An 18,231-nucleotide genomic window follows, 5' to 3' on the forward strand; every position below is an offset into this window, starting at 1 on the left:
GTCAGCTGTTGTTTCCAGACATAAGAGAATCTAGTTCTTTTGTCATGCTTACAAAAATACAATAATTCTTCCAATCTCTTTGACACACCATTCAGGGATTCTTTAAGTCACTGGACTTAGCTTACTTGTGAAAAGGACAGGCTGGGTGAGCTGACCCACACAGACACACTGTTCAGTGTGACTGGGAGTCTGTGTGGGAACACAAGGGAAGCACAGCAGTAGCACCGAGGTCAGGGCCGGGAATGACCTCGGTCAGGTCCAGAACAATGGTTAGCTGGACCTCAAAGCTCAAGTGTATTGTTGGGGCTCACCTCAGGACTTGTGCTAAGCTAGACACAAGCTTTGGAAACTAGAGCTAGCTCTGGATCTCTAGATCTAAGTATTTAGCAAGATGACTGCACCGCCTCCAAGAGTTGTGCTTAAGAGCATCCTGATGCTGTATGTTAGTTACAAGGGAGCTGGGTAGGGAGTGCATCCCCTGCAAATCTGTTACATCTCCTCCCACAGTCATCAATATTCAATAGGGTACTTCACTTTTAGTTTAACTAAGTTCCCTTTTGAAGTCGCAGAATCTCTAATTCTGAAGAGTTTCAGCTTTAGGTAACAGAATGAAGGACACTGGGAACTGTGTAACAGGTTCTCATTTCAAGCCTCTCAACTGCAAGAAAAATGACCAGTATAGGGCCAGGTAATCCAGAAAAAACATGCTAAGAGAAAGTGTCTCCACCTTGTGACTTCATGTGTATGTCTCCATTAAAAAAAAAAATCACAAGACTTCCTTAAGAGATTTCACTTATAAAGAACTGACTGATAATGTTACGGCACTTCCAGCCCATCAGCACAGAAAAACTCCTGCAGTGATGGACAATCAGGATTTCATCTGAAAATGCAGGCAGACTCCTCCTTCAGAGGATGAGTAACAGGACTGGGGGTTCCTGTGGGTGCACTGTGTAGGGTGAACATGTGGGTGTAACCCCCAGTCAGAATGGGGTGGCTCTTGTTTACACAGCAAAAATTAGATGTGCTTTCTGAGTGCTCCAGGTGTTACACAACACAGGCACCGAACTGTTCAGCTTTAAACATGCCCTGGAGTGAATTAATGCCCATAATCAACTCGAGCATCTCTGTCGGTATCATGAATCATTAAAAACCTCATTTGCAACCCCAAAAGCAAAACTGTTCTCAAAATTAAGTAGAGCTCCCTAGCTACGTACTTAAATGAGATAAAAGCAGCAGGGCTCTGGTTGATGGATGGCTCCCTTTTATCATCACCAGGAGTGACTGTTTGCTTAGGAGAGGGTCTTTGATCTTACCTCCCATTTTTAAATGTGGTAGAAATAGGCAATCTCCCAAAGAAGACAGATCCTCATGGAGACTTCCTGGCTCACAGCACAGCCTTCCATGTTCCATTTAATATTATGCTACTGCATTTTCAAACTGTTTGGAGGTTACTTTAGTGCAATTAAACTAATTCTAGGACTGAAATGTGGCAGTTTGAGGGCTGCTAGTCCTGAAGTGCAGAGAGGGAACTTTTAAAGTATTTACTGGTTTTCTCCTGTGTCCTAAGCAAAGTTTTGGGTGATGTGTATGTAGGACTTTTCTCGCCCAGAGATCAAAGGACCAGCCCTCTGCAGATCCATGGAACAAGAAGTCATTTCCACATACAAAATGCTGTTTGCGCTAGATGACAGTCAGATATGAATCACTTTTACAAGATTTTGCAATGGAAGACAAGTAATTCACAGGAGTTTTAGAGACTTTATTTATGTATAAACAATTTAAACACTTTGCCATAAATTATCTTTGCCTGTCTCTAGTCTTTGCTTAGCAGCAAATTAAAATTAATATAAAAACTCAATGAACAATTCATACATGTATATTACAAAAAAGTTCTTGTACCAAAGTTCTTATTAGACTTTTTTCTTTTTTTTTTTTTTTTTTTTTTTTTTTTTTTTTTTTAGTGGTGACCGTAATGTGATTGTCTCAGTTTCTTGACCAAACAAACACACTAATAATTTTTAAATCTGAAACAGTGATTGTGCCTTCTGGCTGATGTATGTACAGGGTGATCTGACGTGGTGCCCGTTTGCAATAGTGTAACACAATGCCCACAGCTCTACTGGAACTGATACCAACAAACTACTGAATCTAAACAGACTACACCCTGTAACTGTGTTATACTGTCCACAATGGAAATTTTCAAAGACAAACAGAGTATGAAATTTATCTGTAGTGATTTATAGCCACCATTTTGAATGTAACTTTACACTCTGCCCTCTTTGAATAACTTAAGCTTCAGGCCAGACAAGTGGAGGGTCAGAGTGCAAGTGTGGTTTTGTTACTTTTAAATATATTTTCCTTTCCTATTTCCAGTGCGCTCTCACTTGCATTCTCATTGTCCTCCAGATGCTACACACAAATCACCCCAAAGTCATGTTTTAAATGCACCTGTATTTTGCTTTAAATGAAAACCTCTTGGATATTTATCAAACAAGCAGTCTGAATCATCTGTGTTTCATCAGCTGGTTAGTAAAAGTGGCCCACTTGGATTTCTTAGTTTGCTCACGTGTGAATGGAGTGAGGTAATACAATACGAGGCCTTCTTTTTGTTTTTCTTTAGACCCAGAACAAGTGGGTAATATTTCAGGGGTACTTTATAATTTGTACGGTTAGAGTTTTCAGTCTGGCTTTAGTCCACTTCAGGATGTGGTTTTTAATCACTTGAACAGTAGCATTTAACTCAAAAAATATGAGCTTTTTTGCCACTTACTATCCCAGAGTAGCTCAGCCTAAGTGCCCCCATTTAGGTCTTCATCTCCTTAGGAGAGGAGATAACAGTTATGACTACTGATTCATCCAGCAAAGGATGACAGCAGGTTAATTTGTTACCTCTTTCCCATTTCATTCTGTCTTAAAAACTGGATGTTGCTGCTACTGTCTGCTAGCTCTGGGTACTGCTCCACAGGCAGGACATAATATCCCTCGTAACCTTGAACCCTTCCCGTGTTGAGGAGCTGCTGCCTCTCTCCGTCTGTCCATACGCGGCTGCCCTCGCGGCCGTCCCGCGCCTTCTGCTGCTCCTTGGCCCAGGCTGAGCCCAGGGCTCGCTGCCGAGCCTGGTCTAACACTCTCGCCTTCTCCTCGTCCAGCGTGTCGGGGGTCAGTCCGTAGCGGATGTTGATCAGCAGGGTGGAGTACTGCAACTCAATATTTGTAAACCTTCGAGTCCTGCCGTTGACAAGGAGAGTGGGCTGGGAGACAGTGACGTTGATGCCGCTGTCCAGGACCTTCCTCCCGCTGGTCATGGCGAGGGTGACGAGGTCACTGTCAGCTGAGCCGATCTTGACGAAGTAGTGGGTGTCCTTCCCCTCGATGCTGTAGTGCATTTTCTCCAGGTAGTGAGCACTGTTAAGGACTGAGGCAATCTTCCTGCTGTCATCTGTGGCTATGCTGGAAACACCAGTGGTTACACGGCCTTCCTTCACAGCAAACATGATTCCTTTCCCGATGATGGGAGTGGTTGTTGCGAACCAGTGACCTGCTTTTTCTCTAATATTGGCATGTAATCTTTTAGATATGACCTGTCCCTCTAGAGCCATGAAAGCCTGGTTGTGTCTTTCTGTTGTCTGCTGCACTCCTGTAATGAGCTGGGGAAAGCAAAACAGAACAAAATCCACCAAAGAAGATACAGATCTGAACATAGTTATTTCAGAGACCAATAATGACCTTTGCTTTGCTGTTTTAAAGGAAAGCCATGCAGTGAAAAACCCTACGCTATGGAAAGACCACCCTCAGTTACCCATCCATAAACATATCTTGCTCAGAATCAGGTACTGATTTGGCAAATGATTTTGCTATCATTAATACCAAATAAAATACTTCTCATCACCCTTTGTAGCATATATGTACCACAAATTTGAATTTTGGCAAATGCCTGTTAAAAGAATAAGCAAGACCCAAGCCTATCACAGTTTTAATCAGAGCCAAAACCAAACAGAATCAATGTATTAAAAGGTGGCATTAACTTCTGGACACTTTTGCCCAAAGATTTCAAGTAGTACATATGACTAAAATGCTTTTGAATGTAAGTGTTTTTGAAAAGAAATGAGGTTGGGGCTCAAAAGTACCAAAGCAATTCCTGAAGAGAGGATTTAGAATCTCAAATCATTTAGAAGCCTGTCAAAGTGAGATGTTTAGCTTTATATTGGAATTGGCCTAGTATTTTTTTAAGCTTATTAAATTGGTTGGAACTTATTATAAAGGTCAAAAGTCTATATCAGTGCCCACCCTTAACTTGACAAGTATGTAAGTACAAATGCTGTAACTGAAGTTAACTGGAGTAGCAAGTCAAAGCCTCTAACTAGGAAAATGACAAAAAATTATAAGAAATCCTATTACAGGGTGAGAATTAGAACCCTTTTTCACCAGTACAACAAGTACCAACCTAAGTTCATTGCAGCACATATGTTATTTGGATGGTTTTACCAAAGGTACAACAGATGATAAATTACCCTGACAAAGTCTCCCTTTGTCATTGCTAATCAAGTTAATCGAGTTACAACTTGTTAATCAAGGAATAACTCAATAAAAGACAAACTAATGACACTGTAATTATGATAACAACGAAGGCTGGCAAGAAAGGCATATGTTCATTAGTATAAAATCTAGCTATACTCACTTCATTTTACCCTGAATTAAATACTTGGCCTTCTGCTGTAACTGCAGAAGAGCCAGCAGTTCTAGCCATAGAGTGGGGCAAATTTATCAAAGAAAGTAGCAATATCTCTGCCTTACCTGTCCATTCTCACATGCTTGACTCTCAGACAGCTCGTATGGCGGTGACACAAAGTACATTTTTGCTCTAGGGAAACCAGGAATAATGTTGCTAAGCTGAAATCCAAACATCACCAACCAGCTTTTGACATCTAAAAATCAAAAGGAAGCAGGCAAGTGAGAAACAAAGGGTTGTAATAAATAGAGGGAGTAAAAAAAAATTTTAGGAAATCCATCCTTGACCCCCTTAATTTCAAGTAGCAACTGAAATCACAGTTAATATTGCATCATGGAACTTTGCAGAATTATAGCAATCCACCATGAACACATACATGAAATACTGCTTTAAATCTACCCTGAATAGTTCATCAGGGATATACACCTCTTCATTCTCTTTCTGTTATAGCACATGGATTATCCAAACATTTTACAGTATGCAGTACTTGTTCCATCTCTGACACCTTCTGATGTGGCCACTGTAACCTATAAACCATGTTGTAAAATGATGTTTTATTCGGCTAACACTCCTAAAAACATCTGCAAAGTCCCTTAGGGAAATATATGGCTTCTCTTCTGTGTCCTAGTTCTATCAGCTGTTGTCGGGTCTCAGGAGGCTCCATTAAAAGCAGTGAGAAGCTAGAGTTGTAAATCAGATGTCTAAATTTAGGCAACCAAGAATATCCTCCCCATCCCTCCAGGGAAAGTAGGAGCTGCATAGGAGGGTTACAGCTTAGCAATGGGGTGAGCTTTGGGAAGTACCAGCTGTGGGTTCAACCAGGAAAACTGTCTTCAGATCTAGATGATAAAGCTAAGTAACTAAATTAATAACAGTCATTCTTGCTCAGTGGGTATTAAGAACTAATGATGTATTTTAGTTATCCAAATGATGCTTTTAACAGAAAAAAAGTCCATGACCCCATTTTACATTTTTGTTTCCTGATTCATGATGGGTTTTATTTAAACTCTCTCTTCTCTTTCCCAGTGGCTGTCTCTCCTCACTGGCCTACACTGGCTGCTGATTCTGCTGTTGCTGCTTCTTCCTGCTAGCTGAGCTCGTGTCTGACAGGAGAACGTGGCACAGCACTCTGGATGCACAGTTCTGGCTCAGGTGGGACCCCTCCAAGCAGGTGTCCACAGCAGGCAGGGGCACACTGGGCTCTTCTTGCTGCCTGCAGAGCATCCCCAGCACGTACAGACCTTGGGACATGCTCAGCCACAACTCAGCACCTGCTTGCTGCTGCAAAGCTTGTTTTCCCCAAAAGTCTGCTTTTCTTAGCCATTCTGGCTCAAGCAGAACCTATGGTGTGTTACACCTACTATTAGGTCACAACATCGTAATGAAACTTGCCATGATTTTCTTTGAAGGAAATGCACACTTTTCTTGAAATTCAAATTACTGCTAAAATTACGATCTCTCCTTTTTAAAAATGGTATCACTGCTCTAATTATTGTATACTGCATATTCGACTCTAAAAAAAAGCTTTTCCTGAAGACATATTAATTACCTCTCCCTTTAGAAACTGCCAGCAGCTAGTTCAAGTACTGTGTGATGTTACTAAGTGAAAAATTACTACTAATTAAGAAAGGGTTACAAGTTTTACACAATTCTAACATAAGTGATCAAAACTACTTTTGTTTCTCAGTTCTACACATTCCATAACATTTCTTAAGTCTTTCAGGATGAAATAATCTTTAAAAACATCAAGGATTTTGTTTTAAAGACTAAAAAATGTTTGCATATTAAAAGTTAAACGGGGAAAAAGAGATTTAATTAAATCCATTCCTGGTGCTAATTCATAATGTGCCCATGGGCTCAGTCAGTAGTTAATTTCCAAAGTAGCCCTGAAGGGAAGAGATCTGAATGGTTCTGGTTTGTGATTCTGAACCAACCTGCCAGTGATTCCTGGAGGTGACTTCACTTTTCTTGATACAGACTAGAATGAACACATCTTCATACAGTGCTAGTTCAATAGGGAGAGCATTATGGCTGTGCTCAAATTAATACTCAGGCAAAATTATTTTAATTTTTTTTCCCCTCCATAATTCATCTTGGCTTCTCACTTAGTGCCCTTCATTCAAGGAAGAGCAGTGTCAAAGAATCAGAACTAGCCAGCCCTTTGTAATAGCACAAAAAGGGAAATGGTCCAAACTTGACGGGAGGATTCAGCAAAGGGCTAGTAATGAGAAATCTGATTTCTTTCCCAAATCAGCTTCCAAACCGTAGTGTTATTTAGTATGTGACGAAGTCTCACCTGTTACATAATTCTTTAAATCTAGTTCATTGCTGAGAGGGTTGTTACTCTTGAACATGTACAGATTGAAAGGAGCAGGTTCTTTGCCAATATTTTTCCACATGGTGTAATCAGGAGATGTCCAACGTCCAGCCAGGACATCATAGTCCCTTTGGGTAAAATGGACGAGTTTGGTTAAAGGATCATACAGCCCTCCATGGAACCCAATGACCAGCTGGAAATCTGGGTTAGAGTCGTAATAAATCTCCCCATATGCTGTGTACTGAAGCTGTTTGATCATGAGGCCGTTGATGCTGAACACAGCTAACGGAGTGCCTGTGTTATCAGAGGCCACATAATACTCTTCCCCACTGCTACTCTCCATTGCAAAGAGGTGGCCTTGCAGATCGTAGTACAAAGAGGTAATTTCGGAATTGGAATGATTGTAGACATGAGTTACCCTTGTTGGATTGTGCAGGTCAGCATAAAAGTACTGTAGATGATGCCCTAGGTTAGTCTTGCAGGAAGCCCTTCGGCCAAGGCCGTCATAGCGGTACTGAACACTCCACCCGTTTGCTTTGTTGTAAGCTCTTGTCAAGAGTCCTTTGGAGTTGTACTCAAACACATCTGCACCTCGCTGCCACAGGAATCCATCGTCATCGATTTTGTACGGGATGTCGCCTAGGCGGGTGATCCTGTCCCTGAGGTCATAGCGCAGCGGCATCAACCGGACGCTGTTTCCAGGATTCAAGAGGTGAAGGTTTCCATTCAGATCATAGCTGTAGCGCCAGGTGGGCCTGTCATTTACTGCCACGCTTTGCAGCTGCCCATCTCCATCATAATCATAGGTGTACTTGGTTGTGTTGGCATATGGACCGAGTTTCAGTTCCCTTTTAGTCACCCTTCCCATGCTGTCATACTGCACAGTCATCCAGTACATCAGGGACCGGAACATCTCATACTGAACTTCTTTAATGCGTCCATGGGTATCAAAGTGCTTACTCAGTGTCATAACTGCCGTAGTGATAATTTGATTTATGTCATAATAAATTACTCCAAATTTGCCAAAATGCTCTACTTTGCCAGAAATCTCATCGTAACGGTAAAGATCCACCGGAAGAGGCGTCTCACTTATTATGGGTTTGATGCTTGCGATTCGAAAGCTGTTATCATGGTATGTATAATCGAACCTAGCGTTGACCATGCCTTCTTCAGAGAACCTGTAGATCTGTTTGTCAACGAGAGGACCGATTTTCCGATAGCGAATTGTACATGAAAATCCTCCGCTTTGCAAATTCACCATTTTCAGGACACCTGTAGTTTCATCATATCCAAAAGTAACCGCAGTGCTGTCATAAACAATTTCAGATAATTTGGATAGTTTTCCATACTTGTAGAAGACTTGTCGGCCAGTACCTAAAAATGAGGTTTTCAAAATCCTCCCATCGTCACTGTAATCAAAAATCACCGATGCATTGCTTTCGGGGGGATTATAGATGTTTCTGATGTAGCCAATGGAGGTGTGAGTTGACATGCTGTGCCGAGCCACGCTGGGCATGGTAACGGCGTGGAGACGGTCAGAGGAGTCGTACTCGAAGATGTACTGTCGCTGACTCTGGAGCAGCAATACCATCGACTGGAGGGAAAGCAATAATAAACAGTTACCAGCTTGCAGCATGTGGTCTGTGAGAGGGCATTAAAGAGAAGTTTACTGAAGAGGCACTAATGTTAAATGAATACAAGGCGAATCAGATACATCAGTTAGGGGCACAAAGCTGCTCGGGAATATTGTCAGATTGCCAGATGAGAGGATCTGCTCCTTGGAAATCAATATGCTGATGCTCCAGAGAAAGTGTAGGTTAGCAACCTGTGAGCTACCCTCCCTGTAGGAGGACTTTTTTTTTTTTCCAGAGGGATGAAGAGGAGTTAGATAAATGCCTTGATTTATCTTTCTGGCAGCAGTTGTAATTCACATCTGTTACTGTGAAATATGTGAGAAACTACACAGAGAACATCAGCTCTGGTTTGCTTAGAACAACAGTTTCTAAGAAGGGAAAGGGAAAGCAATAAGCAATTTTGCAGTATTTAAGACACTTTTATGATTGAAGTGTCTTAATTAGGCTATGTAAAAATGCATTATTATATTTTCATTTAATAAGTAATGATTAGAGATGAATTACCTGTTTCTACATGAACCTTTTGTCAGGTTTAGTCATGCATTTTTGGGTTTAATGAAGCACAATTCATTGTGTTAGTTTATGCCATTCTACGGCTTTCAGAAAAATATCAAATGACACAAACCATGAACAAAGTATTTCCCATTAAATATTAGTCAAATTGAGGAGACTAATTGGAAAAGAAGGAATTCTGAGACCAGGTACAAAGGGATTCTTAACAGGTGGAATACATCAAACTTTAGATTGGGTGTGTATGTTATGTGTACAGCCTAAAACGAAGGCGGATAGCACTTTGTCACTTGCAGCTAATGTCAGAAGGTAACACAACATCACCTACTTTTTCTAGATAGGTGTAGCTCCACACTTTGCCATCAGCAAACATGCGGGATACAATCCTGCCCTGCTTGTCGATATCCGTCCTCTCGCTCATGGCGCCGCGCTGGAGCCCGGCCAGGCGCCCGTTGAAGAAATAGGACACGTTGACAGCAGCCAGGCCACTGCTGGGCAGCCAAAGGAAGGGCCTGCCCAGCTGATCGTAAATTATCCGCAGCGTAAATTTCCGGTGATCATCATAGATCTTTTCTGTACGGATGTTCCGGTCGTAATCAATGGACAGTAAATTCCTTCCGTGCACCTATCAAAGGAAAGAAGGCTGTGCTCAGCACGTGGTGGGAGCTCCAGCTCTCTGGATTTATAGCATGCACAACAGACAAATCCATTTTCAAAAGTGTGGGGCATGTTCCTGTTAGCTGGGGTTTGCTTTCTGCTTCTCGGTGTATTCAGATATGCTATTTTGAGTGGTTTACTGAGATATTTCCCATCTCCCTGCAGCATGGGGCAATGATATCCTACAGAGAAAGGCTTCCCTTAGGGTCTGAACAGACAGACATACTGCACACCTAGGCCTTAAAGTGCAGAGAAATGAATTATTTTGCACGGAAGTAATTTTTCTACTTCTGACATCAATAGTTCTTTGCCTTTTTCCCCTACAGTCACTCTAAGAACAATGTAAGAAATTATAATTTTGTGTCTTTAGCCACTTGGCTGCTGTAAGTGCAACACCCTGCTTAGAATTCATTCCTTTACTGTTTTCTTCATTTATTTTCCAAGTATTCAATAGATCCTTCAGCAACCTGATCACTTGGGATGGGTTTCACTTCTTCTATTTAAAAATCCTGATCATACAGGCTGGGAAAGATGAACTTCTAGTGTTGAAAAACGAAAGTGCTAAATAATTAGGGTAAGTATTATTTTTAATTTTTTTTAGTTATAATTTTCATTCCAAGTAGAGCATTTTTTTAATAAAAGAGCAAAACAGAAGCAAAGGAGAATAAGAATGCCAAATGGAGAGGCTTCTAGTGAGAGTGCTGTGATGAGAGATACATAAATATATTCACTGGGGGCTAAGCCATAGAATTCAGGCTAATGCTGTAATCTGATAAAGCTTCTTAAGTAATTTAATTGTAGATGCGTCATTAATAAAGTAGAAGTCTTTAAATTAGATATAATTTGAGAGCAATGACTACTTAAAAAGTATTCATCAATTTCTGGGAATTTGTTCTTCAGCTTATATTTTACAGTGGCTTTGATTAAGCAACGTTTTCTCTTACCCAAAATTAAACTGCACATCAAACAATATGTAAATTAACCCTGAGCCTTTCTTGAGGACATAAAAGTTATTCTGAGATATATTCACTGGCAGGGGTAAACCCAATTCCCACCCCAACCAACTCAGTAGGAATTCAGTTATACAGAAAGCACATTTAAAATTAATACAATTTTGTGTTTGTAAAGAAATAATTATTTCAAATTATTGCTCATTATCCTAATTTTTTCCATTAATAAAATTTATCTCTTTAACAGTTTGCATTTCCTCAGTGGGCAATTACTAGAAAAAAAGCTCTTTTCTGTAGGTTTTCCCAAAGGTTATCCCAGCAACAACTTGTCCTGTGAGTCACTGAAATATAGGGTATTTTTCTAAAAACACCTTGGGGCAAAATAAATCCTATTCTGCTCTCCCATTGTAATGAAAACAAAGCCAGGGAAGCCAAACTCAACACCAGTGCTTTCTCAGCTGGTTACTCTCATTTTGTAGGATCAGCCCTGATGACAGAGACATAACAAAGACCTTTCCATAAGCAGGAGAGCTCTCACCTTCCCAAATCTTTTAGCTATAGCACTAAAGGTATGACTGAAAGGTCACAGTTTCTTAAGGACGGGAAGATTTTCTAAAAATAAAAAAACCCAAATCCTTTTTGAAAGATTCTGAACTGAATTTTAACTCTTGGGGTTTTGTTTGTTTCTGGTTTGTTTTAATTTTGTCATTTCTGAAGTTTCATAAAGCAGTCAGGATTTCTGGAGTTCCTTCCCTCCAGTACAGTAACTGCAACCATAACTTGCATGTAGGAAGGTCTGACTCCAGGTATCCTCCTCTCTCTCAAAATCGTTATAACAGTTATTAGGGTTTTTTTTGCCAGAGAAAACAAAATTAGTAGTTTTTTTAAAAAAATGAATACACAGTCAAGAGCTGTGCACCCATGCAAACATCACTTGGAGATACACACACAAACATCACCTGCTTGGATAATTCAGTAGCTACATTTGCATTTGTAAAATAAAACCAGAGAGTGTAATTGCAGTATCATATTAATTATATAGAAACCCAAATAGGATGACTAACTCCCACTCTTGCTGGGAACATTAGTAACAGTTACAAGTATCATGACTGCAGATTTTCTAACAAGCCCTTTCTCTTTTGTTCACTTCCTACATGCACATCTGGTTTTCCCTCAGCTGCTGCTGAAGTGGCTGTAGGGATGTGCCTTTTGTGCCTTGGAAAGGTCTGGCCACAAAAATCACTTCCATAATGCTGCACCATAACACAAACTCTTCAGAAGGGAATCTTATCAAGACTTTATCTGAAACTACAAGACACTGAACGTGTGGTGCATAAAACAGTAGCAGACAGCGAGTGGAATAAGATAAAGGTGAAGTGCAGGTCTTCCTTTCCTGGGTTAATGAAGTCTGCCCAGGCATGTGTGCAGAGGGGACACGTCCAGCTGTGATGTGCCTGCAGCACGGATGAGCAGAGCACTACGTGAGGACTCACAGCACCACTGAATAGTTTGGATTGGAAGGGACCTTTAAAGATCACCCCCTGCAGTGAGCAGGCACATCTTCAACTGGAACAGGCTGTGCAGAGCCCTGTCCTACCTGACCTTCAGTGTTTCCAGGGATGGGCCATCTACCACTTCCCTGGGAAACCTGTGCCAGTGCCTCACCATAAAAAAATTCTTTCTTATAACTAGTCTAAGTCTACCCTCTTTTAGTTTAAAACCACCACCCCTTGTCCTATTGCAACAGACCCTACTAAAAAAGTCTGCGCCATCTTTCTTATAAACCTCCTTTCAGTACTGAAGAACAGAAGCCTGGGCTCCAGCAAGTACTCCTAAGAGTACTGAGAGATGAAGTACTGACCTACAAGGTGAATCCCCTAGAATGACCATCCCCTTCAGCAGTACTGATGCTGAAGTGGGGATTCAGGAGACAGCCCCACATGTCTCTGCAGCAGTGCCCCCAGTCTGTATCGCTGCGTGCCACAGCTGTCCCTGCCTGCCACCTGCTCCCCCCAACGTTCCAACACATTCGCTCCATTTTGTTCACTAAACAATTTATAAAGACGAATTAGAATAAATGAGATGCAAATAAATTCCAGGCTTTCTCCCTCATTTTCAAATTTCATTTTCAGTCCACTCAACCTGTGATAATCTCTTAGTGATTTTCATTTAAAAGAGCTAAATGGATATGTGATTATTGTTACAGGAACTAACACCAGACAATTAAATGTTGAGGTGTTGCTAGATAAAGCATTGTTTTGATTTGCATAAACATGATGCAAGAAAACCCATCTCAGGCAAGGTTTCAGCTCCAAGATGTGTTTAACTTCAGCTAATTACCACAAGTACCTCTATTAAATTTTTAGTATTGAGAGTTAGGATTACAGCAATTTCATTTCAGGGTCCTATTTATTTTTATTTTGAACACCTAGTCAAAATGCAGAGCTGATCTATTTCCACTTATAATCAACTGCTGCAGGTCAACACATCAAAAATCAATTACACAGCCATGAAATTTAGTCATTAAGGATTAGCTGCTAATCTCATTCAATTTTTTTGTCTAACCTTCCCCTCTCCCCAATTTGTGCATTTGTGAGAATAAGGTAAGACTTGTTAACTTGACACTGTGAATTAGATGTTAAGCAACAGGAAAATAGCAAAATGTAACATCCAAGTCATTATATTTTATTTTTGGTAAATCACTACATAATTGTTTACATATATGGCATTTAATATATCATCTTGAACACACAGAACTGTAGCTCATGTTCAGTGGTGTTGAAAGAATTACTAGAAGAATGAGCACTGACATTTGTTTTCTGCCCAGTATCTCAAAGCCCTTCCAAAACTGCATGTACTGAAGCAGCCAGTGAAAGTTTAGATACTGAACTGGTGAAAACCAGCCCAACTAAGCACAGAATGGGATTCATCCAGCAGCAGATCTTTAATTTGGCAGGGGATGGATTACACGACCTGAGTGTCTTCCTTATCCTATGCTTATGACTTTGTAATTATGGCAATTATTTTCCAATTGTGCCATTTGGGAAAGGGAATAAACACAACATGCCTGTCTCAGTGAGTCTGTAGGGGGATTTTACAGCAGCAGAACATAACTGCTCAAGCTGTAGTTGTGTTTTTGCTCCCCAGTACTAACTGGGGTAAATCTGCCACAGCATATTTACAAATGGTGAGTGTGCAGATTCCCACCCCTGTCAGAAGCAGAGTATCTTGCAGCAGCAAGGCAAAGAAACTGGGGATGGTTCTAGGATACATGTCTTATGAGGAGTAGCTGAGAGTGCTGGGGTTGTTCAATCTAGAGAAAAGGTGGTTTAGACCTTATCACTCTCTACAACTCCTGAAAGGAAGTTGCAGCAAGGTGGGGGTTGCCTCTCCTGCCATGTCTCTAGCAAAAGGACAAGAGGAAATGGCCTTAAATTGTGCTAGGGAAGGTTCAGATTAGATATTTGAAAAACTTTTTGTGCTGAAAGAGTGGTCAGGCATTGGAATAAGTTGCCCAGGGAGGTGGTGGTGTCACCACCTCTGCAAGTGTTCAAGAGGATGTGCCACTTGGGGCTGTGGTTTGAGGGTGTTTATGGTGGTGCTGGGATAAGGGCTGCACTAGATGATCTTGAATGTCTCCTCCAACCTTGATGATTCTGTGATTTTGTAACATTCTGGGTATTTTTACCAATGTCTTTTGGAATAAACGAAGCTTCTATGGCTGATTGCAGCAGATAATCCCATGCAGCTAACTGACCTCTCAAACAAAGGCAAGAGTGTTGTACCAAAGACAATCCCAGCGTGGTACATTTTTAACAAGTAAAAGCAGGCAAGGCATGTCCTTCAAAATAAGAAAGTAATTTTCTGCCCAAAGAGGAAAAAGATAATTATTGTGACAACAGATTCTACTTACCCTGAGCTTTCTTCCAAACACAGTCACTTTGCCTTTAATCTGTTCCTTCCTCAGACGCCATTCAATTGAGTTTAAACCAATAAGTTGCCAGGTGGTGGTGTCACCACCTCTGCAAGTGTTCAAGAGGATGTGCCACTTGGGGCTGTGGTTTGAGGGTGTTTATGGTGGTGCTGGGATAAGGGCTGCACTAGATGATCTTGAATGTCTCCTCCAACCTTGATGATTCTGTGATTTTGTAACATTCTGGGTATTTTTACCAATGTCTTTTGGAATAAACGAAGCTTCTATGGCTGATTGCAGCAGATAATCCCATGCAGCTAACTGAGGATGTGCCACTTGGGGCTGTGGTTTGAGGGTGTTTATGGTGGTGCTGGGATAAGGGCTGCACTAGATGATCTTGAATGTCTCCTCCAACCTTGATGATTCTGTGATTTTGTAACATTCTGGGTATTTTTACCAATGTCTTTTGGAATAAACGAAGCTTCTATGGCTGATTGCAGCAGATAATCCCATGCAGCTAACTGACCTCTCAAACAAAGGCAAGAGTGTTGTACCAAAGACAATCCCAGCGTGGTACATTTTTAACAAGTAAAAACAGGCAAGGCATGTCCTTCAAAATAAGAAAGTAATTTTCTGCCCAAAGAGGAAAAAGATAATTATTGTGACAACAGATTCTACTTACCCTGAGCTTTCTTCCAAACACAGTCACTTTGCCTTTAATCTGTTCCTTCCTCAGACGCCATTCAATTGAGTTTAAACCATTTTCCATTGGTAGAGAAATATTACATCGTCCTATGGTGGGAGTCACAGTCCCAGCCAGGACATGAGGTTCGCTGTGAAAGCTAATGCTCATGCCATTGGCATACATCACTCTCAAAGTACCATTATTACAGAGCTGGTAGCTGTTCCTCACTTGATCTACAGCAATAATGAAAAGAAAATAATTTAGCCACTCCAGTCATAAAGAAAACATATAGCTTAATTTGATTGGTTTTTTATTGCACTCCTGTTGATGTTAAATGAAGTCAGCCTGCAATTACCATTTACGTGGTACTATGGTGGAAATTACAGATGTTACTGATTCATGTAAAGAACAGTAGTGTAACAGTGAGCCTGCAGAGAGACACTGTGTTTATTTCATTATGTTTTCCCTTCAGTCTTAATTGTGAATCAAAATGCACAGTGATATGTGTTCAACCACGTAATTTATTTCTGATATGAACAAAATCTCCTGAAAGCTGAACTGCTGGATAAACAGCAAACCATTAAACTCCGGGGTAAATAGAAAAAGGGAAAGATTGCTGGACTCTTTATAAGTAGGAAGAAGTAAGTGCCTCTTCTTTTTCCTTCTCTCTGTTTAAAAATTGTCTCCAAGCAGAGGTTTTGTACAGAATTACAGTTTGGCTTTCAGTCCTCAAGGTGTGAGCCTCCAGCAGTACAAGCTGGCAGCCACAGTCCTTCCTGCCTGCCCAGCAGAACTGCCCGGCCTGATGTGCACACCTGGTCTCTGGGCTGCCAGAGAAGAGGTACAGAAATAATCCTGTGCTTCCAGGGCTGCACAGTTCTCCAGCTGTTTGACACAACCAAGTCCATTCTCAGCCAGGATGGAGTGCTACAGTGTGCAGCTGTCAGCAACACATCAATACTTGCCTGACAGAAGGACAGCATCTATGTAATTAATCATCTGATATAAGAGAAATCAAGTCTTTGTAACCAGACCTGTCATGGTTTAATAGTCTATAAATGCTGACATTTATGTCAGGAGGAGACTATTGTTTGATGATGATATTCTCATTCCAGCAAAATTATATCTTAATTAAAAAACCACATCACTCACCAAATTCCTTTCAGCCTGTCTCTGATAACCGACTGTTTTCTTTCCATCAGATACAATGCCTGGGTGGTGCTGGAAAGCTCTATGCAAACACTGAACCACTGTGTTGCAGATGTCTCCTGCCATGTTTGGGCTGTAACACTGTTCTTGGAAGTGCCATCTGTAGCACCAGATCATCCACTGCCCTGATTGCTCTACATTGTAATTAATGGTAGTGTATAAATTTGGAAGATTTCATTTCTAACAGCAGGAGGCTCCCTCAGCCCCTCCAGCCCACATCCAGCAGTCAGATTGCATCTCTGGGGCACTGCAGTCAGAACCAATTTTTCAGGGAAGTACAGAGAAATATACAAGTGGGTAAAGTGACCCTGACCCAAGAGGCAGTGGCAGGACTAACCTGCACCAGCAGATAGTGACTATACATGTTTGACACAAAGTATGATTGTGAAATGTCTCTTACCTGTCCTGAAGACCTGTCCTTTAAGGAATAAGCTTAATGGGAGTTTATCTTGCAAACCTTATACGATTTTCCCCTACTCATGAGTGCACTAATGACACGAATCTTTAGCAAATTGCTTTCTCAAGCTGTGTGTGTGGTTAGGAGGTGTGCTGAGAAGTGTGCTTTGGTACCTTGAACAACTGTATAGGAAGCCTCCACAGAGGAGAGATTTGTGATGACCGTGACATCGTCATCCCGATTAGAATTCTCAATGTCGATGGTAATAGACTTTTCCATTTCTCGATGAAGGCTAGTTACCACTCCAGTGGGACGTGTTACATTGGTCAGACGCCCTTCATGATCATAGCTAATAGAAAAGTTAGTGAGAGCAAAGAAGCATGAGGAGATATGTTCATTTCAATACCCAATGTATTAATAATGCACTACATTTTTGCAAAAGCCCCAGAACGAAACAGATTTTCAAGAACATCCTGGCCATACCTATTTCTCTGTTCTTGAAAGAGTATATAATGATGAAGTAATATTTTTTAGAGATATTGATCTCAACTACATGGGTGCAAATCCAGGCTGGTCTATTTTAAATTAATTAAATTATCAGGAATATACAGAGTGATATTTGCCTCAAGCAATTATAATTAGTAAATTAATCTGCCTTTTAATACTTGCATTTCACTCTAAGGAAATGGACTTCTGATGGACAATACAATATACAATTGCATACACTGCACATTTGCAATTGAGTACTTAGTGGAAACTAAGTATGGACTTAAGTGACATATCAAAAATAAACTCGACATTAAGGATTAATAAAGACATCAGCTTGAGAACATAATAATTTCATTTAGATCTTATCTGTGGTTTTGAACTGCATTTTGGGGTCAGCATTTTAGCTCATAAAGATGAACAATGAAAAGTTAAAGCACAGGATAGGTTGGAGTTGCACAAAGGGCAGCACTCGGCACTCAGAACAGACCTTAGAAGATGAGTTAAGTGCTTCAGAGGCATAAAGATAAAAAAAAAAAAGGGGTCTCCATGAGTTTATTGAGTGAAATTTATTTAGAGGTATAAAGCCTGAGGAGGGGGGAAAGAAGGAATGCTGCTGGAAATCAAATCATACCATTTCTCCCTTTCCTTCAGTATGCTCAATTTGTGTGCATACACATGCTAAAAAAGCAATCCCTTGGATCTTAAGGGCAAGAAATGGGCACCTGAAACAAAATCAGCATT

General features: G+C 40.8%; 1 protein-coding gene across 1 annotated transcript in view; it reads right to left on the bottom strand.

Annotated features, from left to right (window-relative positions):
* Positions 1 to 1,738: 1,738 nt before the first annotated feature.
* Positions 1,739 to 18,231, bottom strand: part of TENM2 (teneurin transmembrane protein 2) — a gene marked incomplete at its 5' end in the record, with an annotated part of 41,788 nt that continues 25,295 nt past the window's right edge. Inside the window, 6 exons of the mRNA XM_009072047.1 lie at positions 1,739 to 3,647; positions 4,795 to 4,925; positions 7,026 to 8,640; positions 9,519 to 9,815; positions 15,393 to 15,628; positions 17,175 to 17,350. Coding sequence (XP_009070295.1) covers positions 2,886 to 3,647; positions 4,795 to 4,925; positions 7,026 to 8,640; positions 9,519 to 9,815; positions 15,393 to 15,628; positions 17,175 to 17,350 — 3,217 coding nt within the window. The remainder of the gene's footprint in view (positions 3,648 to 4,794; positions 4,926 to 7,025; positions 8,641 to 9,518; positions 9,816 to 15,392; positions 15,629 to 17,174; positions 17,351 to 18,231) is intronic.

This window comes from Acanthisitta chloris, unplaced genomic scaffold (assembly GCF_000695815.1).
Source record: "Acanthisitta chloris isolate BGI_N310 unplaced genomic scaffold, ASM69581v1 scaffold1463, whole genome shotgun sequence".
Lineage (NCBI taxonomy): Eukaryota > Metazoa > Chordata > Aves > Passeriformes > Acanthisittidae > Acanthisitta > Acanthisitta chloris.